General features: G+C 45.2%; 1 protein-coding gene across 1 annotated transcript; it reads left to right on the top strand.

The window, feature by feature from the left end:
- The first annotated feature begins 1,164 nt into the window (after nucleotides 1-1,164).
- Nucleotides 1,165-27,121, top strand: sohlh2 (spermatogenesis and oogenesis specific basic helix-loop-helix 2). Its single transcript, XM_033022911.1, has 8 exons — nucleotides 1,165-1,288; nucleotides 5,136-5,197; nucleotides 12,572-12,697; nucleotides 16,972-17,119; nucleotides 18,801-18,892; nucleotides 21,735-21,844; nucleotides 25,154-25,694; nucleotides 26,869-27,121. Exons 1-7 carry the CDS (start codon nucleotides 1,253-1,255, stop codon nucleotides 25,678-25,680), a joined length of 1,101 nt encoding a protein of 366 aa, XP_032878802.1. The 5' UTR covers nucleotides 1,165-1,252; the 3' UTR covers nucleotides 25,681-25,694; nucleotides 26,869-27,121.
- Nucleotides 27,122-27,700: the final 579 nt, after the last annotated feature.

Below are 27,700 nucleotides of genomic sequence, written 5' to 3'. Positions count from 1 at the left end.
CCAGACCAGCTAGTGGCTACACAAGGAGAAGATAGCTTCTTAGTTTAGTTTTGTTTCGAGATTTAGCATGGAAACTGGCCCTTTGGCCCACCGAGTCTACACTGACCATCGATCACCCATTCACACTGGTTCTGTTATCCCACTTTCTCATCCATTCCCTGTACACTAGAGGCAATTTACAAAGGACAATTAACCTACAAACCCGCACGTCTTTGAGATGTGGGACAAAATTGGAGCAGCTGGAAGAAACCCACATGGTCACATGGAGGACGTGTAAACTCCACATGGACAGCACCCAAAGTCAGAATCGAACCCGGGTCTCTGGTGCTTAGAGGCAGTGGCTCTACCCAGTATTCCATTGTGCTCCGCTAACCTAGTTCCAGATTGCACTAGGGTCCGGCTCAAAAGAATATAGACCATCCGTACACTCACATCATGCTTCTGCTTGGAGCCAACTTGTGATAGATCCCATCAACCACAGAGTTCATCATAGTCCATTATTTTCAGCTTCTGTCAACAGGATTAGGCTTGACAGCAGTGTGGCTTGGGAATGTAGGGCCAACAATAATAGGAATATTATTAATAGGAAACTGATGGGCAACTTTCTCACAGAGGGTGATGGAACGTGCTGCCAGAGGAGGTGTTGAAGCAGGTAGAATAACAACATTTAAAAGACATTTGGACAGGTACATGGATTCGAAATGTCTAGAGGGATATGGGCCAAATGTAGGTAGGTGGAACTAGTAGATGGGGCATCTTGGTTGGCACAGGCAAGTTGTGCCAATGGGCCTATTAGTTAGTTTTGTTTATTATTGTCACATGTATTGAGGTACATCGAAAAGCTTCTGTTGCATGCCATGGTCAGCGGAAAGACGAGCCATCTACCGTGTACAGATACACGATAAAGGGAATAACGTTTAGTGGAATATAAAGGTCTGTTTCCCTGCCATATGATTCTATCTCTATACATAAATACAATCAAGCCAACCACAGTGCAATAGATAGAGCACATGGGAAGATACAAAGTGCAGAATATAGTTCTCAGCGTTGTAGTGCATCAATTCCAGCTTGTTTACATTTAAATCCCAGTAGCCGGCAGCAGGGAGAGATTAAAACTGATTTCCCTTGGCTTGCATCAAGGGCGCTGACAATCTGACCCCATCAGTCAGCCAAGCAGCTTCGGGCTCCCAATTGGGTCCAGGGGTCGCAGTCCAGCTGCCTCGGGTCTAATTGTGTCTGGCTGGAGGTGGGGATGGTGGAGAAAGGAGCGATGGCAGGACTCGACACGGTAGTCTCCTCTCCTTTTCTTTCCTCCTCCGTGAGGCGGACTGAGTGTGACAGTGTGTCGCCCGGCGGGATCCCGTGCCGCTCTCCGGCGCCACTCAATGCAGGGACGAGTTTAAGTTTTCCTCGTGAAATCTGCAGCCGCCCATTGATTGATTGAGTAAAAGAAACCCGTGAATGCGTGCGTGGGTGAATGTTCGTTCCTCCCTCCCTCCCCTTAGCAGGCTGGGCTCCACCTGTGTAACTTTAAAAATCAATAATATCAGTAGTTAGCTCGCATTTGGTGATTTTTTTTTTTGTAACGAGTTTTATTTGGCGTTTCTCTGCTGTGAAGTTGTGGCTGCAGGCGTGCAACTTCCTTTTAAATAATAATTTTCGCTTTTATTAAAATTTCCCTTTTATTGAAATATTTTTCATTTTAGTTTATTAATTTTTCCTTTTAAAAATATTTTTCCTCCTTTTTTGTTCCCTTTATTTAAACATTTTTCCTTTATTTAAATATTTTTCATTTATTTTAATTTCCCTTCTATTGAAATGTTTTCGTTAAATGTTTTTCTTTTTTTAAATTGAAATACTTTTTAATGTTTTATCTTTATTTAAATAATAATTTTAATTTTATTAAAATATATTTTTCCTTTTTTAAATAATACTTTCTTTACATTTTTGTCATTTTAATATTTTTTCCATTAACAATTTATTTTTTCCGTTTATTTACATATTTTTCTCTTATTTCAATCATGTTTCTTTTATTCAAATATTCCTCCCCCCCCCCCCCCTTCCATTGTCTCAAATGCTTCTTTTTTATGTGACATGTGTATGGATACCTTGATAACTTTTAATAAGAAATCCATGCTACAAATGAACAAGTTTAATGGTTGAAGAAAAGCCAAAGGGTGTCAATGTAGACTATTTCCACTCTAATGCTTTCAATAAACTGCTGCTAAAAAATGGAAGAGCAGCAATAATGAAGAGCGTTAACATGAAGTTGCGATTGAAAGGAAGGTGTACAGTTGACAGCAAGACAACACAAATGTACATTGATCTTGGGGTCCAAGTCGATAAATCCCTGAAACACAAGTAGATAGAGTGTTAAAGAAGGCGTATAGTATTCTTGCCTTTGTTGGTTGGGTATAAGAATCTGGAATCATGATGCAGCTTTATAAGTCTTTGGTTAGACTGCTTTTAAAGTACTGCGTGCAGTTCTGGTTGCCCCATTACTGGAAGGATATGGAGGCTTTGGAGAGGTTGCAGAGGAGGTTTACCAGAATGTTGTCTGGATTAAGGGGTTTAAGCAACAAGGAGAGGTTAGACAAACATGAATTGTTTTCTCTAGAATGCCGGAGGTTGAGAGGAGATCTGGTAGAAGTATATTAAATTATGAGAAGCTTTGATAGGGTAAACCCATTTCCAAAGAGTGGAAATGTCAAGGACGAGAAGGCATAGCTTTAAGGCAAGAGGACCAAAGTTTAAAGGAAATGTGCAGGGCACCTCTTTTACACAACCTGCCAGGGGAGGCAGATATGAGTGGCATTTAAGAGACTTTTAGATAGGCACATGGATGGATATGCAGGGAATGGAGGCATATAGATCACATGCAGGCAGGGGAGATTACCGTATTTCCTGGCAATGAAGACGCATCCCCAATTTAAGTTGCTAAAGTATGAAAAAAAGAATGCAGGACAGGATCAAGGGTTTGGTTTAGTCCAGGGATGGGGATGTTCCTGTACTGAGGGATAGCCAAGTCTATCTTTCTTGGCTAACAACCTAACCTTCGGCCTCCAAGACGCAGGCAAATTTTCTTGCCTTATTTTTGGATAAAAATAGCGTCTTCATTGCGGTAGTTTGTGTTGGCATTATGTTCACCACATTGTGGGCTGAAGGGCATGTTCCTGTGCTGTACTTTCCATGTTTATGTTCTTTAGCATATTATTGCTAATGCTTTTGCTTCAGAGGGCTCCTAAAGTATAGGAGTTGATACTGTGAAAATTAGACGGTCTGAAAATTGATCTTTTTTCTTTAAAACCTTACAAAAAATCTACAAGGATAATGATTGATGATTTGTATAATTCCACATCCTCCTATGTATGTCCACAATGTCAATGCTTTCAGTAAAACCTTTTGATGGCAATTATACTGTTGCACATATCCAATGTATTCAGTTAAATGAAAATGATCATCTTGTGAATATTTGCTTAGAATATTTCAATGTGTGTGTAGATTTTCAGACCTATTTCTCCTCTCAGCCCTGAAAGGTTGACCTTGTTGGAGCAGAGAGCCGGAGGGCAGTTAATGTCGACTGTTTCCACACTAATGCTCTTTAGTTATTGGAAGTTCTCGAGAGATTTTGCTCAAGGCAGTGAATGGCGTTTCGGAGGCATGATTTCCTAAAATAATGAATACATTTACCATGTGTAGGAAGGAACTGCAGATGCTGGTTTATATCGAAGATACACACAAAGTGCTGGAGTAACTCAGTGGGCCAGGCAGCATCTCTGGAGAAAAAGAATAGGTGATGCTTTGGGTCGGAACCCTTCTTCAGACTGAAAATAAAGGTGGGGGAGGGGAATAAGTTGGAGGCAAGAAAAGGCTAGAACAAATCAGGGTCAGCGACAGATGACCTCAGGAAGAATGGTCCATTGTTGGCTGGGGAAGGTGTAATAACAAGTAATAGGAGAGATACACGGATGCGAACAGTGGAACTTGTAGGACGACTAGGGGGAAGAGAAATCAATGTTCTACCACTGGGGACTCTATTCCTTGGAGTGCAGGAGGATGATTGGTGATCTAACAGAGGTGTATAAAAACATGAGAGGAATAGTTCGGATGGACGCACAGCATCTCTTGCCCAGAGCAGGGGAATCGAGAACCAGAGGACATAGGTTTAAGGTGAAGAGGGAAACATTTAACCTGTTCACTGCCAAGCTTTTTTTTTAACAATATTGGGCATGACCCGAGTATACTCGGGGGTGGCATTGAATAGGTTAACAGGAATCTGGGGGAAAACATTTTCACTCTCTGGTTCTTGATTCCCATAACCTGGGTAGAAGACGGGGTGTTTTATCCTTTCTATTAATTTACCTTTATTATGTCTTGCCACGGGCTTCTATGAAACGTGTGAGGATTCTTCATAAACCCAAGTTATTCTTCTGTGGTGGATAGGGGGTCTGGGGATGGGCAGGGTCTGTACTGATCAGCACATGTTCAGTGTCTTCTTATAGGGAACTAGATCAAATATCTTCAGTGAACACTGGGCCATCGAGCTCCAAATTATGTATAGGAAGGAACTGCAGATGCTGGTTTACACGGAAGATAGACACAAAATGCTGGAGTAACTCAGCGGGTCAGACAGCATACCCGGGAACACGTTTTGGATCGAGATCCTTCTTCTGACTGAGATTCAGGCGAGAGGTATGAAAAGGTACAGAACAAATCAGAACCATCACCAATGACCAAAGAGCCCACAATGGTCCATTGTTGGCTGTGGAGGAGATAACGAGGAGATACAAACAGTATAAATAGCGGGTCGACTTGGGTGGGAGAGGGACAGAGAGAGTGAATGCAGGGATTACTTGAAATTAGAAAAATCAATATTGATACCGCTGAGTTGTAAGCTGCCCAAGCAAAATATGATCTGTGGGAACCTAATATGTTCCATAATTGAATGTTTTTAAAACCCAATCAAGTGTCACATGAAACTTGTGGCCTTATGTGACAAAATCGAAAAAAATCGCGAAGAGCCAAGAAAATTATTATTTTGCAGTTAAAGTAATTTATCTTAAAACATTATTTAAGTGTTCCTTGATGCTTCACCAAACCACCTGCACAAAAAAAAAATACTCTTCATTTTACAGCAGAATTTGGATTTGTTGAACGAGTCTGAGGTGAAAGGTCACAATGTAACTCCAGATGCAAGGTGAGTTTATTGTATGTTCATTAAATAGTGACAGAAATTTGATTTGGTGGTTAACGATAGGAGTGTATATAATTACAAGTAATTAAGGCAAATAAGGAAAGTCAGAAAAATTATATCTATATCTATCTATTATATAAAAGTCTGTGCCTGTCGCCTGCCGTCCGTCCGGCTGCCTTTCTGCCTTTTGATTCTTATAGAAACTCCTGATTACATTTCGTCGTGTTTATGTACACATTTTTAATCAAATCCCCCCCCCCCACCAAATATTTTTTTTAAAACTGGGATCCCACCCATAGAATCAGCCCCAGACTCGGTTTGTACTCGCAAGATTTTAGAAGATTGAGGGGGTATCTTATAGAAACTTACAAAATTCTTAAGGGGTTAGACAGGCTAGATGCAGGAAGATTGTTCCAGATGTTGGGGAAGTCCAGAACAAGGGGTCACAGTTTAAGGATAAGGGGTAAATCTTTTACGACTGAGATGAGAAAAACATTTTTCACACAGAGAGTGGTGAATCTCTGGAATTCACTGGCACAGAAGGTAGTTGAGGCCTGTTCATTGGCTGTATTTGAGAGGGAGTTAGATGTGGCCCCTGTGGCTAAAGTGATCAGGGGGTATGGAGAGAAGGCAGGTACATGATACTGAGTTGGATGATCAGCCATGATCATATTGAATGGTGGTGCAGGCTCGAAGGGACAAATAGCCTACTCCTGCATTTAATTTCTATGTTTCTATGTTTCCCTCTCCCTCTCCCACCCATCACTCTCTCCCCCACCCCCCTTCCCGCTCTACCCCACCCCCTTCCCGCTCTACCCCACCCCCTTCCCGCTCTACCCCACCCCCTTCCCTCTCTCCCCCCGCCCCCTTCCCCTACCCCTCTGTCCCTCTTCCACCAGTCCCTCTACCCCTCCCTCCCCACTCTTCCACTTCTCTCCCCTTACCCCACCCCTCTCCCTCCCTCACCCCTCGCTCTTCCCCTCCCCGTCCACCCCTTCCCCTACCCCTCTGTCCCTCTTCCACCACTCCCCCGTCCCTCTTCCACCACTCCCGCTACCCCTCCCTCCATCCCCACTCTTCCCCCTCTCCCTCTCCTCACCCCTCTTCCATCCCTCTCTACCCCACCCCCTTCCCTCTCTACCCCACCCCCTTCCCTCTCTCCCCGCCCCCTTCCCCTCTGTCCCTCTTCCACCACTCCCCCTACCCCTCCCTCTCCCACTTCTCTCCCCTTACCCCACCTCTCTCCCTCCTCCACCCGTCTCCCCCTCCCTTCCCCTCTCTCCCCCACCCCTTCCCCTACCCCTCTGTCCCTCTTCCACCACTCCCCCTGTCCCTCTTCCACCACTCCTGCTACCCCTCTCCCCCTCCCTCCCTACTCTTCCACTTCTCTCCCCCCCCCCCCACACTCTTTCCCCTCTCTCCCCCCACCCTTCTCCCCCTCCCATCCCACTCTCCCCCCTCCACACTCTTCCCCCTCTCCCTCCTCATACCCTTACCGTGCACAGTCTCTGTCTTTAAGAAGGAACTACAGATGCTGGAAAATCGAAGGTAGACATAAAAAAAAGCTGGATAAACTCAGCGGGTGCGGCAGCATCTATGGGGCGAATTGAATGGTCAACATTTTTGGCTTAAACCCGGAAGAAGGGTTTCGGCCAAAAACGTTGCCCTTTTCCTTCGGTCCATAGATGCTGCCGCACCCGCTGAGTTTATCCAGCATTTTTGTTGTTGTACCAGCCTCTCTCTCTCTGCCCTTCTCTCTTCTCTCGACTCATGCACGCCCGCTCACACCCCTCCCCCCCCTTCACCTCTCTCCCTCCCATCCTCTCCTCCCCCTCTTCTTCTCCCCCCCCCCTCCCCCTCTCCCGCTCCACCCTCCTCCTCCCCTTCCTCACACAATATTTTTGTGGGGGCGGGTCCTCAGTGTGTGTGACTGTTTGTGGAGGCGGCCACGCGCTCTCCATTCAAGAAGACGCTCATCTGTTTGTGGAGGCGCGTGCTTAGTATGTGACCAAAGATCTTATAGCGGAGCTCTCCGCTACAAGATCTTTGTGTGTGACGACATACGCTCCCCCCCCCCCCCCCTTTGGTGCAGGAGGCGCGCGCAGCATCTGAACGCTCAGCGAATATTCGAATTATTCACTAACCGTCATTCTGACTTTGCTTGTGAAGTGAAAAGTCCTGAATTGCATTTGTCTGATGCAGAAAGATTGTTCCCAATGTTGGGGAAGTCCAGGACAAGCGGATCACAGTTTAAGGATAAAGGGGAAATACTTTAGTACTGAGATGAGGAAAACATTTTTCACACAGATAGTGGTGAGTCTCTGGAACTCTCTGCCACAGAAGGTAGTTGAGGCCAGTTCATTGGCTATATTTAAGAGGGAGTTAGATGTGGCCCTTGTGGCTAAAGGGATCAGGGGGTATGGAGAGAAGGCAGGTACAGGATACTGAGTTGGATGATCAGCCATGATCATATTGAATGGTGGTGCAGGCTCGAAGGGCCGAATGGCCTACTCCTGCACTTAATTTCTATGCTTCTATGTTTCCCTCTCCTCACCCCTCCCCCACCCCCCTTCCCTCTCTACCATCACCCCTTCCCCCTACCCCTCTGTCCCTCTTTCACCACTCCCCCTACCCCTCTCTCCCCACTCTTCCACTTCTATCCCCTTACCCCACGCCTCTCCCACCCCACCCCTCTCTCCCCCACCCCTTCCCCTACCCCTCTGTCCCTCTTCCACCACTCCCCCGTCTCTCTTCCTCCACTCCCGCTACCTCTCTACCCCTCCCTCCCTCCCTCCCCACTCTTCCACTTCTCTCTCCCTTCTCTCCTCCCCCTCTCCCTCTCCTCACCCTTCTCCCTCTCCCATCCCTCTCTCCCCCACCCCCCCTTCCCTCTCTACCCCACCCCCTTCCTCTCTCCCTCCCCCCACCCCCTTCCCCTATCCCTCTGTCCCTCTTCCATCACTCCCCCTACCCCTCTCCTCCTCCCTCCCCACTCTTCCACTTCTCTCCCCCTTCTCTCCTCCCCCTCTCCCTCTCCTCACCCTTCTCCCTCTCCCATCCCTCTCTCCCCCACCCCCCTTCCCTCTCTACCCCACCCCCTTCCCTCTCTCCCCCCACCCCCTTCCCCCTATCCCTCTGTCCCTCTTCCATCACTCCTCCTACCCCTCTCCTCCCTCCCCACTCCTCTCCCCCTTCCCCTCCACTCTCCGTCCCCACTCTTTCCCCTCTCTCCCCCACCCCTCTCCCCCCTCCCTCCTCCCCATCTTCCCCATCCCCCCCTCCCCCACATCTCTCTCCCCATCTCTCACCCCCTACCCCGCTCTCCTTTCCCTCCCAAATCTATCCCGTTTCCTCCTCCTCCTCTCCCCTCCCTCCCCTCTTCTCACCCCCCCCCGCCCCCGCAAACGCCGTTGGGGAAACAGACCCAACGGGTCTGCACTTGGTCTAGTACATAACTAAAACTCTGATCTTGTTATCATCTGGTTTGCGTGGTTTTTCTATTTGCGTCAAAATGGTACACGATAGCGCTACGATTTTCCACCAGCTCACTCACCGTTCTCCTGTGCTGCAAGTGCACAAAGGTTCATTCCGATCAGTGGTCTATTGTAAAAGTTAGAGCGATTTAAAGATATTTTAAAATGCGCGTGCGCAGATCGATTTCCTCTCCTGCCAGTTAGTGCCACGCAGATTAGTATTTTCTCCTGTCACTACGCGGGACGGTCCGCCCCTTCCTGCACCATCGCGCCTTTACTGGAGCTGAGGGGTGCTCGGGATGGCTGTTGGAGGTCTCCAACCGGACACAATTTCGAGGGGACCAGAAGCGGCCCGGACTCGGAGATGTCGCCAAACGGAGAACGGAGACTCTGATCCCAGCGTAGGAGAACGACCAGCACCCGCTGTGAGTCCCCATAGCACCGCCAGCTCCAGCCCCATCCCCTCTGGTCCCCCTCGCTGGCTCCTGCCCCCCTCCCCCGTTATCTCCCCCTCTCCCTATATGGCTATTCGTATTCCCCGTCGTTGTCTCTGTCTGCGCCGAGGCCTAATGGCGGAGCTGGCGGCATCGCAGCTGTAGCAGCGGCAGCGGCAGCAGCAGCGGCAGCGGAGACCCGACTCGGCCCCGAAGCTGTAGCGGCGGCAGCAGCAGCGGAGACCCGACTCGGTCCTGGAGCTGTGGCGGCGGCAGCAGCAGCGGAGACCCGATTCGGTCCTGGAGCTGTGGCGGCGGCAGCGGAGACCTGACTCGGCCCCAAAGCTGTGGCGGAGGCGGCGGAGACCTGACTCGGCCCCGAAGCTGTGGCGGAGGCAGCGGCAGCGGAGACCCGACTCGGCCCTGGAGTTGTGGCAGCGGCAGCGGCTGCAGCAGCGGCAGCAGCGGTAGCGGAGACCCGACTCGGCCCCGAAGCTGTGGCGGAGGCAGCGGCAGCGGAGACCCGACTCGGCCTCGGAGCTGTGGCGGAGGCAGCGACCACCCACGGAGTTTGAACCGTCGCCTCGGCGCAGAGGGAGAACAAAGAGGGAAGAGACAGAGACTTTAAGATTTTGCCTTCCACCACAGTGAGGAGGTGTTTGGTGAACTCACTGTGGTGGATGTTAAATTTGTGTTGATTGTGTGTTTTTGTCATTTTTTAAATTATATGTATGACTGCAGGGAAACAAAATTTCGTTCAGACCAAAAGGTCTGAATGACAATAAACAAATCTAATTTAATCTAATCTTAACTCATCTGCCATTTCCTTGTTCCCCATAATAAATTCACCTTTTTCAGTCTTCAAGGGTCCAACTTTGGTCTTAACTAATTTTTTCCTATTCACATACCTATAGAAGCTTTTACTATCCTCCTTTATATTCTTGGCTAGCTTACCTTCGTACCTCATCTTTTCTTCCCCGATTGCCTTTTTAGTTATCTTCTGTTGTTCTTTAAACATTACCCAATCCTCTTGCTTCCCGATCATCTTTGCTACGTTGTACTTCTCTTTTATTTTTATGCAGTCCCTGGCCCTCTGACAGCCATGTCTCTGTAATTCCCACAACATCATACTTGCCAATTTCTAACTGAGCCTCAAGCTCGTCCACTTTATTTCTTATACTTCGCGCATTCATATACAACACTTTGACATCGGTATTCACCTCCCCTCTCGCACCGCTCGCAATTGGCCCTGACCGTACTCTCTTATCCCTTCTCGAACTTTCCTTCCCATTAATTCAAGAGTCTTTTGTAATTTTTCCTGTACTCACTTCCCCTTTAACTCCATCTTTATACTCCCAATTTGTCAATCCTTCCCCCCCACTATTTAGTTTAAATCTACACATATAGCCCAAGCAAACCTGCCTGCCAGAATGTCGGTCCCCCTCCAGTTAAGGTGTAACCCGTCCCTTATGTAGAGGTCATCCCTACCCCAGAAGAGATCCCAGTGGTCTATAAATCTAAATCCTTGCTCTCTGCACCAGCCCCTCAGCCACACATTCAGATCACCTATCTCCCTGTTCCTGTCCTCACTAGCACGAGGTACTGGAAGCAATCCAGAGATAACCACCCGAGAAATTTTACTTTTCAGTCTTCTTCCTAACTCTCTGAACTCGCGTTGCAGAACCTCCTTCCTCTTCTTCCCAATGTCATTTTTGCCTACGTGCACAACTACTGCCGGCTGTTCACCTTCTCTCTCGAGGATGTTCTGAATTCAGCTCATGACATCTTGAATCCTGGCACCAGGGAGGCAACAGACAATCCAGGCGTCTCGTCTGCCGCCACAGAATCTTCTGTCAGCTCCTCGGACAGTGGAGTCACCCACCACTATGGCTCTGCCCGACATCGGTCTCACCGGTCGAGTCCCATCTCTAGGATTGGAGCCACCGACGTGTCTGCCGCTCGGACTGGAAGCATCATCTCCCCCGACAGTTCCCAAGAGGGCGTACGTGTTTTCATTAGGCACAGCCACCTGGGTCTCCTGCACTCCACCGTTTACCACCGTTTCTCTCAGTCACACACCTTCATTCTTCCTGTATCCTCAGTGTGATTCCCGGGAAGGCTGGACTGTCATATGCTGAGAGAATGGAATAGCTGGGCTTGTACGCTCGAGAGTTTAGAAGCATGAGAGGGGATCTCATTGAAACACATAAGATTGTTAAGGGCTTGGACACACTAGAGACAGGAAACATGTTCCCGATGTTGGGGGAGTCCAGAACCAGGGGCCCAGTTTAAGAATAAGGAGCAAGCCATTTAGAACGGAGACGAGGAAACACTTTTTCTCACAGAGAGTGGTGAGACTGTGGAATTCTCTGCCTCAGAGGGCGGTGGAGGCAGGTTCTCTGGATGTTTTCAAGAGCGAACTAGATAGGGCTCTTAAAAATAGCGGAGTCAGGGGATTATGGGGAGAAGGCAGGAGCAGGTTACTAAATGGGGGTGCTGGCTCGAAGGGCCAAATGGCCTACTCCTGCACCTATTGTCTGTTGTCTATTGTGACAACCTCACTGTAGGTCCTGCCCAGGAAACTCTCGTTTTCCCGGATGGCCCTGAGGTCATCCAGCTGCTTCTCTGGTCCCCCAACACGGTCCTTCAGGAGCTGATCCTGGACGCATTTGCCACAGTTGTAGCAGCCAAAGGCTCCATCCGTGTCCCTGGGCTCCCACATCCTGCAAGCATCACACTGTCTCATCTTACCCATCATGTGTTCACCGCGTCCCGTCCTCTCCAGCTTTTTGCGTAGTCTCCTCTCCTCAGCCGAAGACTCTCAAGCCAAAGACTCACACTTTACACACCGCTCCCTCACTGACGCTCCCCTAGAGCAGCCTTGCTTATATTGGCTGATGGCCTAATTTGCCAATTTACAAAGCAAATTCCTCAGTTTTAATCTGTTTTTTCCCCTCTGACTCACCTCCGACTCACCTTTCCCACGGGTTTCAGCCAATGTTCTTCTCCCTGCTTCTCTTTGATTGCATCTTCTCCGAGATTCACAAATGCGGGCAGGTGGGGCTTTACTGGAATGTATCTTGCACTAAACGTTACTCCCTTTATCCTGTGTCTGTAGACTATGGATGGCTCGATTGTAATCTTGTGTAGCCTTTCCACTGTCTGATTAACATGTAACAAAAGCTTGGGAACAAAACACGTGACAATATCCTAAACTAGTGTAGATCCGGCATGTTGGTCGGTGCAGCAAGTTGGGTTGAAAGGCCGGTTTCTGTGCTGTATCACCATGATCCTATGACTCTAAGACTCAGACAGCGCGGAAAGTGCCCCTTTGGCCCAAATAGTCCAAGCTGACCAAGATGCCCCATCTAAGCTAGTCCGTTTGGCCCATAAGCCTCTAGGATCTATGAGAAGGCTGTCTGATGTTCACATAGCTGGTGTTAACATTATTCAATCATTAATTTATGCAGATCGGAGCTGGAGGAAAATGGTGCATCGTGTGATACGGGTTTGCCAGAGTCCCCATCTTCTGAACCCATCCATAAAAAACCCTCCTCTGACGCCTTGCTTCATAGTAACATGGAACGGATGCGGAGGTAAGAGTCGGGGAAATTCGTTGAACAGAAAGCTAATCGAAAATGTATTATATTATCAGAAGGAGAATAATGGACATTGAGTATTACAGCTCTCCCTTGACGATACAATCCATTCCAGTAAGGCAGACAACAGGAGAGATAAATTCATACGTTTTCGGAGCAGAATTAGGTCATTTGGCCCATCGGGTCTGCTCCGCCATTCAATCATGGCTGATCTATCTTTTCCTCTCAACTCCGTATTCCTGCCTTCTTCCCATAACCCCTGAACCCTTAATAATCAAGAAACTGTCAATATCCGCTTTTAAAATATCCAGTGATTTGGCCTCCACAGCCATCTGTGGCGATAAATTCCACATATTCACCACCCCCTGGCTAAATAAATTTCTCTTCATCTCCTTTCTAAAGGTACGTCTTTTTATTTTGAGGCTGTGCCCTCTAGTCCTAGATTATCCCATGAGTGGATACATCCTCGCCACAATCACTCTATCCAGGCCTTTCACGGCTCAGATAGCTGGAGAATGCATTATGTTAGTAAGAATAGGCACATGGATATGCAAGATATGGGGGTGGGGGGGATATGGATCATGTGCAAGCAGAGCTCCAGCTCCAGTTCCAGCTCTAGCTCCGAGATTAGTTTAACTTGGCATCGTGCCCAGCACAGACATTGTGGCCTGAACGGCCTATTTCTGCGTTGTACTGTTCTATATCCTAAGATTGCCTGACTGGCACTTTCTCAGCACATTGAAGCCATAAACCATTCTTGAATTCCTTCTTGCATTTCGACCATTTCTCTAGTGAGAAATTCCTTTGTTCCGCCATCTATAACCATGAACAAGTCAAACTTTACTCTCTGCATCCTTTTATCTGATACCCTTTTATCACCTCTGGCCCTTGTCACTTACTCCACCCATCTGCCATTCACCATCTCGCCTGATTCCACCCATCACGTGCCAGGCTTTTTCCAGCCTCCACCTCTTTTCTCCAGCTTTCTCCCTCCTACTACATCAGTTTGAAGAAGGGTCCCGACCTGAAATGTCACCCCTGTCCATTCCTTCCGCAGATGCTGTCTGACCCACTGAGTTCCTCCAGCACTTTGTGGTTTGCTCCAGGTTTCCAGCATCTGCAGTTTCTTGTGTTGGCTGATTTTCATTATTAATTTTTTTTCTTTGATTAGAATCCAATGAGTTCAATGATACTTTATAGTCACATGTACCTAGTTACAGTGAAACAGTTTTGCGTATTGTCCAATAAAATCATACTATAGATAAGGACAACCATAGATATGAGTTTAGTTTATTGTCATGTGTACCGAGGTACAGTGAAAAGCATTTATTGTGTACTAACCAGTCAGTGGAAAGACTATACATGATTACAATTGAGCCATCCATGGAGTATAGATACACGATAAAGGGAATAATGTGCATATAATGTTTATTGCAAGATAAAGCCAGTAAAGTCCGATCAGATAGTAGTTCAGGACTGCTCTCTAGTTGTTGGTAGAATGGTTCAGTTGCCTGATAAAAGCTAGGAAGAAACTGTCGCAAAATCTGGAAAAGACAAGTACAATAAGTGCAGGGATAGAAACATAGAAACATAGAAATTAGGTGCAGGAGTAGGCCATTCGGCCCTTCGAGCCTGCACCGCCATTCAATATGATCATGGCTGATCATCCAACTCAGTATCCCGTACCTGCCTTCTCTCCATACCCTCTGATCCCCTTAGCCACAAGGGCCACATCTAACTCCCTCTTAAATATAGCCAATGAACTGGCCTCGACTACCCTCTGTGGCAGGGAGTTCCAGAGATTCACCACTCTCTGTGTGAAAAAAGTTCTTCTCATCTCGGTTTTAAAGGATTTCCCCCTTATCCTTAAGCTGTGACCCCTTGTCCTGGACTTCCCCAACATCGGGAGCAATCTTCCTGCATCTAGCCTGTCCAACCCCTTAAGAATTTTGTAAGTTTCTATAAGATCCCCTCTCAATCTCCTAAATTCTAGAGAGTATAAACCAAGTCTATCCAGTCTTTCTTCATAAGACAGTCCTGACATCCCAGGAATCAGTCTGGTGAACCTTCTCTGCACTCCCTCTATGGCAATAATGTCCTTCCTCAGATTTGGAGACCAAAACTGTACGCAATACTCCAGGTGTGGTCTCACCAAGACCCTGTACAACTGCAGTAGAACCTCCCTGCTCCTATACTCAAATCCTTTTGCTATGAAAGCTAACATACCATTCGCTTTCTTCACTGCCTGCTGCACCTGCATGCCCACTTTCAATGACTGGTGTACCATGACACCCAGGTCTCGCTGCATCTCCCCTTTTCCTAGTCGGCCACCATTTAGATAATAGTCTGCTTTCCTGTTTTTGCCACCAAAATGGATAACCTCACATTTATCCACATTATACTGCATCTGCCAAACATTTGCCCACTCACCCAGCCTATCCAAGTCACCTTGCAGTCTCCTAGCATCCTCCTCACAGCTAACACTGCCCCCCAGCTTCGTGTCATCCGCAAACTTGGAGATATTGCCTTCAATTCCCTCATCCAGATCATTAATATATATTGTAAATAGCTGGGGTCCCAGCACTGAGCCTTGCGGTACCCCACTAGTCACTGCCTGCCATTGTGAAAAGGACCCGTTTACTCCTACTCTTTGCTTCCTGTTTGCCAGCCAGTTCTCTATCCACATCAATACTGAACCCCCAATGCCGTGTGCTTTAAGTTTGTAAACTAATCTCTTATGTGGGTCCTTGTCGAAAGCCTTCTGGAAGTCCAGATACACCACATCCACTGGTTCTCCCCTATCCACGCTACTAGTTACATCCTCGAAAAATTCTATAAGATTCGTCAGACATGATTTACCTTTTGTAAATCCATGCTGACTTTGTCCAATGATTTCACCACTTTCCAAATGTGCTGCTATCCCATCTTTAATAACTGACTCTAGCAGTTTCCCCACTACCGATGTTAGACTAACTGGTCTGTAATTCCCCGTTTTCTCTCTCCCTCCCTTCTTAAAAAGTGGGGTTACGTTTGCTACCCGCCAATCCTCAGGAACTACTCCAGAATCTAAAGAGTTTTGAAAGATTATTACTAATGCATCCACTATTTCTGGAGCTACTTCCTTAAGTACTCTGGGATGCAGCCTATCTGGCCCTGGGGATTTATCGGCCTTTAATCCATTTAATTTACCCAACACCATTTCCCGGCTAACCCGGATTTCACTCAATTCCTCCAACTCCTTTGACCTGCGGTCCACTGCTATTTCCGGCAGATTATTTATGTCTTCCTTAGTGAAGACGGAACCAAAGTAGTTATTCAATTGGTCCGCCATATCCTTGTTCCCCATGATCAACTCACCCGTTTCTGACTGCAAGGGACCTACATTTGTTTTAACTAATCTCTTTCTTTTCACATATCTATAAAAACTTTTGCAGTCAGTTTTTATGTTCCCTGCCAGTTTTCTTTCATAATCTATTTTTCCTTTCCTAATTAAGCCCTTTGTCCTCCTCTGCTGGTCTCTGAATTTCTCCCAGTCCTCCGGTATGCTGCTTTTTCTGGCTAATTTGTACGCATCATCCTTCGCTTTGATACTATCCCTGATTTCCCTTGTTATCCACGGATGCACTACCTTCCCTGATTTATTCTTTTGCCAAACTGGGATGAACAATTTTTGTAGTTCATCCATGCAGTCTTTAAATGTCTTCCATTGCATATCCACCGTCAACCCTTTTAGAATTAATTGCCAGTCAATCTTGGCCAATTCACGTCTCATACCCTCAAAGTTACCTTTCTTTAAGTTCAGAACCATTGTTTCTGAATTAACAATGTCACTCTCCATCCTAATGAAGAACTCAACCATATTATGGTCACTCTTGCCCAAGGGGGCACGTACAACAAGACTGCTAACTAACCCTTCCTCATTACTCAATACCCAGTCTAAAATAGCCTGCTCTCTCGTTGGTTCCTCTACATGTTGATTTAGATAACTATCCCGCATACATTCCAAAAAATCCTCTTCCTCAGCACCCCTGCCAATTTGATTCACCCAATCTATATGTAGATTGAAGTCACCCATTATAACGGTTTTGCCTTTGTCGCAGTGTTAAGGTAGACTTCACCAAGGCAGTACACAAAGAGTCGACACGTTTCTGGTGTCAACTTGTGCCCATTAAGTTTCAAAGTTCTTAATAGTACAGAGTCCAATTGAACATTGAACTCAAGAGTTCAATTGAAGATTGATGAATTAACTTTTTTTTTAAATTCACGACCAGAGTCCGCATCAAGGATTGCTGTGACCAGTTACGTATGCTTCTGCCTTACGTGAAGGGAAGAAGAACTGATGTGCCATCTATCCTGGAGATGACTGTTGAGTACATGAGGCACATTTATGGGAGAATCCCAAACAGCATAAAATCACAGGTAGACATATATTAACACTGCCAATGAACAAATATGGAATCTGAATATATTTTTCTACATATTAATTCAATTAATTAGAGCAAACCATGTGATATATTTGAAAATGTGATGGCAAGTTAAACTAATCTCCTTAGGCTGCATGAGATCCATATCCTTCCATTCCCTGCATATCCATGTGCCCATCTAAAAGCCTCTTAAACATCAGAGAAACTTCAAGCGTTAAAGAGCAGAGTTCATCAACACTGATCCTTTTATAATTCTTTTTATTCCAAATGTGAACTTGAGCTTCATTTAAACCTCACTTTAGAGATACAGGGTGAAAACAGGCCCTTTGGCCCACCGAGTCCATGCCCACCATCGATCACCTCAAACACTAGCATTATTCTACACTCTACAGCCAATTCACAATCTTTACCATAGCCAATTAACCTACAAACCTGCACGTCTTGAGGGTGGGAGGATACCGGACCAACTGGTAAAAACCCATGTGGTCATGGGGAGAATGTACAAACTCCGTACAGACAGCACCCAAATCTCTGGCGCTCTAAGGCAGCAACTCTACCATTATGCCACAGTGCCGCCCACTTGTGCTCACTTATTAATTTTCCACTTAAGTAGTCCGAGACCATTTATATACCTTAACACAGCTGAAATCTACTAAACATGCCTCTCCTCCAGACATTTCTGTTCCTCATCAGCTCAAGTTGCTGAAGAGGCAGTGTGCTCTGTGGAGTTGTTGATCTTCTTGGCACCTAACTATACTTAGAACCTTTTTAATCATATTCACAACTGAAGCTAATCAGCGTCAACTCTCAAGGTATTAATGAAGGAAGCTTCACCAGGTTTGACTGTGATCTATTCACACGTACAGTGTGTGGGTTGCTTACATCTGTACCATTCAGCTCCCAGTCCAAGTTGCTGTAATCTATGATCCGAAGAAGGGTCCCAACCTGAAACATTGTCTGTCCATTCCGTCCAGCGATGCTGCCTGACCTACTGAGTTCTACCAACACCTTGTGTTTTAATGAAGAATCCAGCATCTGCAGTTCCTTGTCACAACCTTAATCTGCCATTGCAACCCTTAATACATACTGTAAACAAAACAAATATTTGCATCAAAAATAGTGTTTATGTGTAAAATCCAATAGAATTGGGGTCATACAGTGTGGAAACAGGCCCTTCGGACCAACTTGCCCACACCGTCCAACATGTCCGAGCTCCACTATTCCCACCTGCCCACGTTTGGTCCATATCACTCCAAACCTGTCCAATCCATGGAAAAGCAGTTTACAAGGTTTAACGGGAGCAGGGAGAAGAAGGAATGACCGGGGTGGGACAAGTCTTTGATATGTTAGCTGCTTTTCCTGAGGCACCGTGAAGTGTAGATGGAGTCAATGGTGGGTAGTCTGGTCTGTGTGATGGCCTGGGCTACTTCCACAACTTTCTGTAATTTCTTGCGGTCTTAGGCAGAGTTGTTCCCACACCAAGCTGTGATGCAATCCAAATGTATGGTTTCCATGGTGCATCTGTAGTTCAAATTGTAGATTTTGTTTTGCTTACAGTACAATTTATTTCCTTTCTACGCAACACACAATAACTTGAGAACTGGTATTTGTAATGGAAATTAATTTTCTGTAATGAAAATGGAAAATTTATATTTTGAAATGTTTTAATATTTCAGATTCTTGAAATCTTTCAAACAAATCCGAGGTATTGTAAATATATATGGAAGGCAGATGATCGCAAGTATCCTCAAAACCAGTTAATACTCCGGTAAGTGAAATTGAGGAGACACCAGGAACTGCAGAAGCTGCAAATTTGAGTAAAATACACATGCTGGCGGAACTCAGCAGGCCAGGCAGCATCTGTGGAGGGAATGGACAGATGACGCTTCAGTTCAGGACCCTCTTCAGACTGTTGAATTTCAGCCTCCTTCAGTCTGATGAGGGGTCCTGTCCTGAAACATCACCTATCCATGTTCTCCAGAGATGCTGCCTGAGTTACTCCAGCACTTTGTGGAGTGAGGAACTATTTGTGTGATTAAAAAAATTCTAGTTTGCGTGTAATGTCAGTGGAAACCTTTGGACAAAGTAGTATAATTTGTATTATTTTTTTTCATCATTATACAATGATTAAATTATGCTTGTGTTCACACCAATTTTTTTTTTTCTTAATCTATGGAAACTTTTTTATTGAATATAATGGTATCTACAGAGTATAATGTTGAATAATACCTGTTGTGCTGCTGCAAATAAAAATTCTGTTAATCTGTGTTTGGATATCTGACAATAAAACACCCTTATCTCATGGCTTAATACAAACTTTCTTTGATTGTAATCATTTCACCTTAAGATTTATTTTCATATTTAATGAGTTTGTTGACTTCTGCTCCTCGTTACTGGAAATACAAAATCACCCCAAAAGCCTTTCACTTTCTACCATAGTTAATAAAACCTGAAACTGCTTTTGAATACTCAGTCTTTTAGCCACAGTTGGTGAATCAAGAACCAGAGGGCATACAGGTAGGTGTAAGGTGACAGGGGAAATATTGAATAGGAACTTGAGAGGCTACTTTTTCACAGAGAGGGTGGTGGGTCTATGGAATGTGCTGCCAGAGGAGGTAGTTAAGGCAGGTACTATAGCAACATTTAAAATGTATGTGTATGAATGTGTATGAAGGAACTGCAGATGCTGGTTTAAACCGAAGATAGACACTAAATGCTGGAGTTACTCAGTGGGACAGGTAGCATCTCTGGAGAGGGTATGGGTGACGTTTCGGGTCGAGACCCTTCTTCAGACTGATGTCATGGGGGAGGGAGACGCATAGATAAGGAAGATTGAAAGTGTGAAAACAGGGCAATGGGAATGGAGAACAAGAAAAATGGAGAATAGAGCATTGTTAGCTGGGAGAAGGAACAACAAAGCAAACAGACAAAATGTAGTCTGAGACAGTGAGACTGGTCAGAGAACTGGGAAGGGGGAGGGATGGAGAGAGAGGGAAAGCAAGGGTTACTTGAAGTTGGAGAAGTCAATGTTCGTGCCGCTGTGGTGTAAGCTGCCCAAGTGAAATATGCGGTGCTGTTCCTCCAATTTGCGCTGGGCCTCACTCTGACAATTGAGGAGGTCCAGGACAGAAAAGTCAGCGTGAGAATGGGAGGGGGAGTTAAATTGTTTAGCAACCAGAATTGAAAAGACATTTGGACAGGTACATGGATAGGAAGGGTTTAGAGGGATAAGGATCAAACGTGGGCAAATGGAATTCACTTAGAGTCATTGTGTGGAAACAGGCCCCTTGGCGCAACTTGCCCACACCAATCAACATGTCCAATCTACACTAGTCCCACCTGCCTGCATTTGTCCCATATCCCTCTAAACCTGTCCTATCCATGTACCTGTCTAATTGTATCTTAAACGTTGTGATAGTCCCTGCCCCAACTACCGCCGTCGGCAGCTCGTTCCATACAACCACCAATCTTTATGTGAAAAAGTTACCCCTCAGGTTCCTGTCAAATCTTTCCCCTCCCCTTAAACCTATGTCCTCTGGTTCTCGATTCCCCTACTCTGGGCAAAAGACTGTGCGTCTACCTGATTTATTCTGATGGGGCATCTTGGTCAGTATGGACGAGTTGGGCCAAAGGTGGACACAAAACGTTGGAGTAACTCAGCGGGACAGGCAGCATCTCTGGAGGGAAGGAATAGGTGACGGTTCGGGTCGAGATCATATAACCATATAACCATATAACAATTACAGCACGGAAACAGGCCATCTCGACCCTTCTAGTCCGTGCCGAACACATAATCTCCCCTAGTCCCATATACCTGCGCTCAGACCATAACCCTCCATTCCTTTCCCATCCATATAACTATCCAATTTATTTTTAAATGATAAAAACGAACCTGCCTCCACCACCTTCACTGGAAGCTCATTCCACACAGCTACCACTCTCTGAGTAAAGAAGTTCCCCCTCATGTTACCCCTAAACTTCAGTCCCTTAATTCTCCAGTCATGTCCCCTTGTTTGAATCTTCCCTACTCTCAGTGGGAAAAGCTTTTCCACGTCAACTCTGTCTATCCCTCTCATCATTTTAAAAACCTCTATCAAGTCCCCCCTTAACCTTCTGCGCTTCCAAAGAATAAAGCCCTAACGACCCGAAACATCACCCAATACTTATTTCCAGAGATGCTGCCTGTCCCGCTGAGTTACTCCAGCGTTTTGTGTCTACCTTTGATTTAACCCAGCACCTGCAGTTCTTTCCTACACTGTGGGGCCAAAGTGCCTGTTTTCCTATTTCATCCAAACTGATTTTACAGTATTTAAAATATAATCTAGATTATTTGAAATTATTTTTGTTATTTTCTTTGTGTTTTGGGGATTAATGCAGATTTGGCTGAAGCTTCTTTGGTCTATTACAGAAGAATAAAATTAAATGGGTGTACGCTGATTTCAGAAACTAAATCAGTGCAAAATTGAGGTCACGGTGATTATGAGTTGCTTTAGGAAGCCATACCAGTTTGTGCTATTTTTAGCACATTAATTGCTTTCAGAACAGATTGTGCTATTTTATTTTGAAGTACAGGATAAAATGAATTAAATTGATCCGATTTTTCATTACAGGAACAGAGTCTTTGGCAGCAACTTATCTTCTGAAAGAATAAAACCAAAAATTCTGTATGCACCACAACAATTCACCAGAAATGAATATTTCAACAATCACAAAACAGATGGTATGAATATATTGAATCATTTATTGCTAAGGGGTTTAGGATTCAATGTTTCAGCAATATGTAAGTAGTCAATCATAATATTAATCTCTCTGGTGAGTTAAAAGTGGACCAGTTGACTTAACATTATTTGCAAGAAAGATAATGGCACATGGCAGGATCAAACCCGGGTCTCTGGCGCTGTGAGGCAGCAGCTCTACCCGCTGCGCCACTGTGCCACCAGCACTGAAAAATGGATTGCCAGCTGGCTCCAAAACCAAAATCTGAGATTTGGGAGTCAACAGAAATTATTTAGACTGACAAAAGGATCAGGTGACACAAGGAACTGCAGTTGCTGGAATCTTGGGCAAAACACAGTGTTGAAGGAACTCAGTGGGCCAGGCAGCATCTAGGGAGAGACTGGACAGATGACACGTAGTTCACCTCTACCCCATTGCGGGTATTGTACTTTGTCTCTGGAACTGATGTGCTACAATTCTGAGAACAATATTCTGCACTCTGTACCTTCCCCTTTGCTCTACCTACTGACTTGCGTTTGACTTGATTGTATTCATGTATAGTATTATTTGATCTGATTGGGGATAGCATGCAAAACAAAGCTTTTCACTGTCCCTCAGTACACTTGACAATAATAATTCTAAACCTAAAAGTGTTTCTTTTGAAGAAGAGTCCTGACCCGAAACGTCATCTGTCCATTTCCTCCCCAGATACTGCCTGACTCGTTGAGATCGTCCAGCACCTTTTGCTTTGCTAAAGGATCAGGATAATTGATGGCAATTTTGTAATGATGATTTGGACATCAGGATAAGAAGCACAACTTCACACTTTGGAAATGCCATTGTTTAAATATGATATATTAATGCAAAGAAAGACTACAGCAAAATAGAAAAAGGGGTTAATGAACTTTAAAATGGAGAAATAATGAGCAAATTAATTTCTAGATATGTGTACTTTTGTAGAACAAATAATGTGAACCCATACGGCAGTAATGATTATTAAATTGGATAGAAGGACAAAAGTATCTTGGAGAACGGATTTACAAGTCAATATAAGTGGCAACATGGCTGAAATGAGAACATAAACCTCTAACCATTCACAAGGGTCCATTACTCAAGGGATTGAATTAAAAAGTAGTGAGATTATGTTAACAAGGTAAGACAGTAGGTCATATCTTAAAAGACGTTATATTGGAAAAAGTGCAAAACCAATTTTACGGAAGTACAAAACCAACTGGAAAGTGTGGTCAGGGAGGAGGTCAAAACAAAAGTGCAGGAAATAGAAGAATACACCTGTGATTTAAAAAATATATATAATCTTCTAATAATTCTAGAATTGGTATCATGGGTTATTAAGGTTGACTTAATACTGAATGTAAAATGATCAGATATGTATTTATGACAATCTGGTACATGATTCTGTACAAGTACTCTAAAATTGGTTTTGCACTTTATCAAGAGAGTTAGATGTAGCTCCTAGGGCTCAAGGAATCAAAGGATATGGAGAAAAAGCAGGAACGGGGCACTGATTTTGGATGATCAGCCATGATCATATTGAATGATGGTGCTGACTCCTGCACCCATTTTCTATGTTTCTATGATTGTCCTTCAGAGAAGGAGATATACTGTTTGTTCTTGTCTTTGTGACTCTAGACTCTCAATGACAGTCCATAGAATCAACTCAGTTCAAGGCAATAAAGGTAGACACAAGAAACAAGGACGCTGGTCCTGCGTAGAACACAAAGTGCTGGAGTAACTCAGCAGGTCCAGCAGCATCTTTGGAGGACATGGATAAGATGACGTTTTGGGTCGGGACCCTTCTTCAGACCTGACCCAAAATGTCACGCTTTCCATATCATCCAGGGATGCTGCCTGACTCGCTGAGTTACTCCTGCACTTTGTGTTCAAGGCAATATATGCTGGCCCAGATGATGATGATGATGATGATTAGACATCTCTTGGCAGAATAAAATAAAATAATTATTGTTTTAAATGTAGGACACAGAGAGGGGGAAGGGGTGGGGGAAAATCAGAAAGTCGCAAAGTTCAGTCTGATAAAGGGTCCTAACCCGAAATGTCACCTATCCATGTTCTCTAGAGATGCTGCCTGACCCACTGAGTTACTCCAGCATTTTGTGGGTTTTTTGTAAACCAACATCTGCAGTTCCTTGTGTTTCTGGTTTCCTACTGATCTTGTGTTCGTGTTTATTAGTGCCATCAACTTAAAATTGAATTCCTAATTGTCATTCACAGATTTGTAAGTTCATCTTAATTGTATGATATAATACTTTTTAATATAATTTAAAAAAAACGCTGCTTAAATTCCATATTCCGCATGCGTCTTCTATTCGGGTTTGTTGGAAGTTGTGCTGTGCATTTAGATTGCCATAACTTCAAAGGTAAAATCGCTATGTGACCTCAGCATGTCAGGACTTCTGTTGAGTGTGTTGGGTAAAAGTTTCAGAATAGAAAGATGAGGAGGAATTTCTTTAGCCAGAGGGTGGTGAATCTAGAATTCCATCCCACAGACAGCAGTGGAGACCATGTCATTGGGTATTTAAAAAATGGAGATTGATGGATTCTTGATGAGCAATGCCCCTGTCCCATTTAAGCGATTTAATTTTTTTTTTGAGATTACAGGCGACTACGCTGCCGCCACATGGCCGCCGGGGTATGGCCTGCATGGTCTCCTCAATCGCCCAAAGAGTTGCACCTTTTTTCTGGTCGCCGCTGGATTTTGAAATGTTCAAAACTTTTCGGAGACAGTGGGCGCCCGTGTGCTTGACGCCAACAATCGTAGCCTGACGTAGGTGCTGTCGCCAGGATGACGTAGGTTGTCGCCAGGATGACGTAGGTTGCCGCCGGTGCTGACTATTCTATTTGCAACTGCCTACGTCAACCGGTGACAGGTAGCGGCAACTGAATTGTCTTACCTTGTCGTAGCTTGTCACGGGTGGACGTAGTTTGTCGTAGGTGGATGTCCTAATGGTTGCCGGTTGTCGGTAGCTTGCCATAGCTTGACGTTGACTAGGAGATAGGTTGTTGTAGACATTGTCACAGACATTGTCATAGGAGACATACAGTCGCCGGTTTTTCGGTGACATGCTACGACTATGACAGTCACCAGCAGTCGCCGAAAAAAATCGCCTAAGTGGGACAGGCCCATTCGGGTGTCAAAGGTTGACGAGAAGGCAGGAGAAGAGTGTTGAGAGGGAAAGCTTGATCCGCCATGATCGAATGGCAGGGTATATTTGACGGGCCGAGTGGCCTAATTCCGCTCCAATGTCTTAAAAACCTATGATCTTTTCTACCCTAGGTACGAGTTCCATGAATGGCTCGTTTGTATATCCAATGGCTGCTCCTGAATCCAATCAGTATTACATTCCTGCTGTCAAAAGATTAGTCCCGCAACTTCAAACAAGTTTGCCTTCAAACATTCCTTCGCCATCTCTCATTTCAGTTCCAAGTATCTGCTTCACTAATCTCCCCAACAGCTCGATTTTCCTTTCGACTAGCTGTTCCAGCAATTCTCTCCCAGTGTTTACACCCTGGGCACCTGATGTCTCCAGGTCTTCTCTTGTATGCTCTCTTCTGCCTGTTTCGAGTGACAGTGCAAGTTCTCTATCATTGTTTCCTTCTGGATATTCGGTTGACCATTTTCCTCTAGCTTCCACTTCCATCACACAAACTATAGACACAGCTATTCCCTCAGCAATGACATTCACTGGCATGAACCACGTGCCAACTAATCTGCCAGCCCAACCTTCCACAGCAGTGTGGTCAACCAGTGGAGAACAGGCTGGAGCAGGACAAAGAGAAAACGTTGGCAAAATCATTCACTAGACCCGTTCTGCAAGGTAACGTTCCACAATATTTCTCCTACGTTGCTGACCTGACCATTTACAGAAGTGACATTTCAGTTTAGTTGAGCTTAAAGATACTGCAAGGAAACAGGCCCTTCGGCCCACCGAGTCCACACCGACCATCCATCACACACACATTAGTTCTTTCCTCCACACTACGGACAATTTACATAAGAAAATTAACCTCCAAACCTGCACATCTTTAGGCTGGGGCATTAAGTAAAAGAGTTTCTCCAGCACTTTGGCTGACATGGTTTTGCAGCGGTAGAGTTGTTGCCTCAAAGTGCCAGAGACCTGGGTTCAATCCTGACATCAGGTGCTGTCTGTACATGGAATTTGTACATTCTCTCTGTGACCGTGTGTATTTCCTCCGGGTGCTCCGGTTTCCTCCACATCCCAAACGTGTGTGTGTGTTGCTTAATTGACTTCTGTAAATTGCCCCTAAGGTGTAGGATAGTGCTAGTATGTGGGGTGAATGTTGGTCGGTGCGGACTTGGTGAGCTGAAGGGCCTGTTTCCACATTGTATCTCTAAAGTCTAAAGGCATAGCTTTAAGGTGAGAGGGGCATAGTTTAATGGTGATGTGCAGGGCACACTTTTTCCACAGAGGGAGGTGACACATTTCTCACCTTGTTGTATATCTTGCAATCATGACATGACAATATACAAACTGGGAGATATTATCATTGAGAACATATAATTTTGTGCAAATCTCATTGCATCTGGCTGACCTAACCCGGTTTCTGCCCCCTTCCTCTCCCTACTTCTCCTGTCATCTCCCCCTCCCTCTTCACTTGTACCGTGTACAATGGATACACATTCCACAACATTTCTATCCCTGAGTTTAACAATTTGCAACTCTTTATCCTTTCAGGCACATTTCTCTACTACTCTGGCCTATGTCCAAAAATCTACCTATCAAATAACCCCCTCGCATCTGTCCACCTATTACCAGCCACGCTTCGTCCTGCTCCTCCTCTCCTCCAGCTTTCTTCCCCACCTCCCACAATCGGACTGAAGAAGGGTCCCGACCCGAAACACCCGCTATCCATGCTCTCCAGGGATGCTGCCTGACCTGCCGAGTTACTCCAGTACTTTATGTCTGTCATAGATGTATGTGATGCATTGGAGGAGTATGGACTTCTGATCTATAATTTCTGTGTACCCAGGAAAGTAAAGTTTGATGTTTCTTCCGTGTACAGAAGATAAGAGAAATAGAAGATTGTTGGAAAACTAAATCAACTTTGAAGAGGAAAGAAACTTTCAATAAAAGGTTTTGATTATAAGTGAGTGGGAAAATGGCCTAAAGTCCCAATCGTGAGTTACTTTGATGGCCAATTATTGGGAGGTATTTGGAAACTGCTTTAGGCAACTATATTTAGTGCCGGGATTCATCAACTACAAAGCAGCATCTCTTCTGTATTCTGGGATTGCAATTTCCACTGCAGAGAAGCCTACTATTTTGCTAACAAAATAATTTTGTGAAGCATTACAATTAAAACCATAATTAAATACATTGGGTTTAATCAAACCAAAATGTAGACTCTGATTTAAAAGAGTAAATGCGTAACACCACATGTTCTTAACATTTTTGGGGTCCATTCGTTCCACAAATGCTGCCTGACCTGCCGAGTTCTTCCAGTACTTTGTGTTTTGTCCAAGATTCCAGCATCTGCAGTTCCTGGTGTCTACAAAGGTACAAAACAGTGTGGGGGGGGGGGGGGGGGGGGCAGCACTGTTCCGCAGCAATAGAGTTACAGTGCCAGAGATCCAGTTTTGGTCCTGACTATGGGTACTGTATGGAGTTTGTACATTCTTCCTGTGACCTCGTGGATTTTCTCTGGGTGCTTCGGTTTCCTCCCACACTCCAAAGATGTACAGGTTTGTAGGTTAATTAGCTTCAGTGAAAATTGTAAATTGTCCCTAGTGTGTAGGATAGTGCTAGTGTACGGGCTGATCGCTGGTCAGCGTAGACTCGGTGGGCCGAAGGGCCTGTTTCCG

This window comes from Amblyraja radiata, chromosome 6 (genome assembly GCF_010909765.2).
Source record: "Amblyraja radiata isolate CabotCenter1 chromosome 6, sAmbRad1.1.pri, whole genome shotgun sequence".
In the NCBI taxonomy this organism is placed as follows: Eukaryota; Metazoa; Chordata; class Chondrichthyes; order Rajiformes; family Rajidae; genus Amblyraja; species Amblyraja radiata.
The sequence above is the reverse complement of the archived record's forward strand: the minus strand, read 5'-3'. Positions and strand labels throughout refer to the sequence as shown.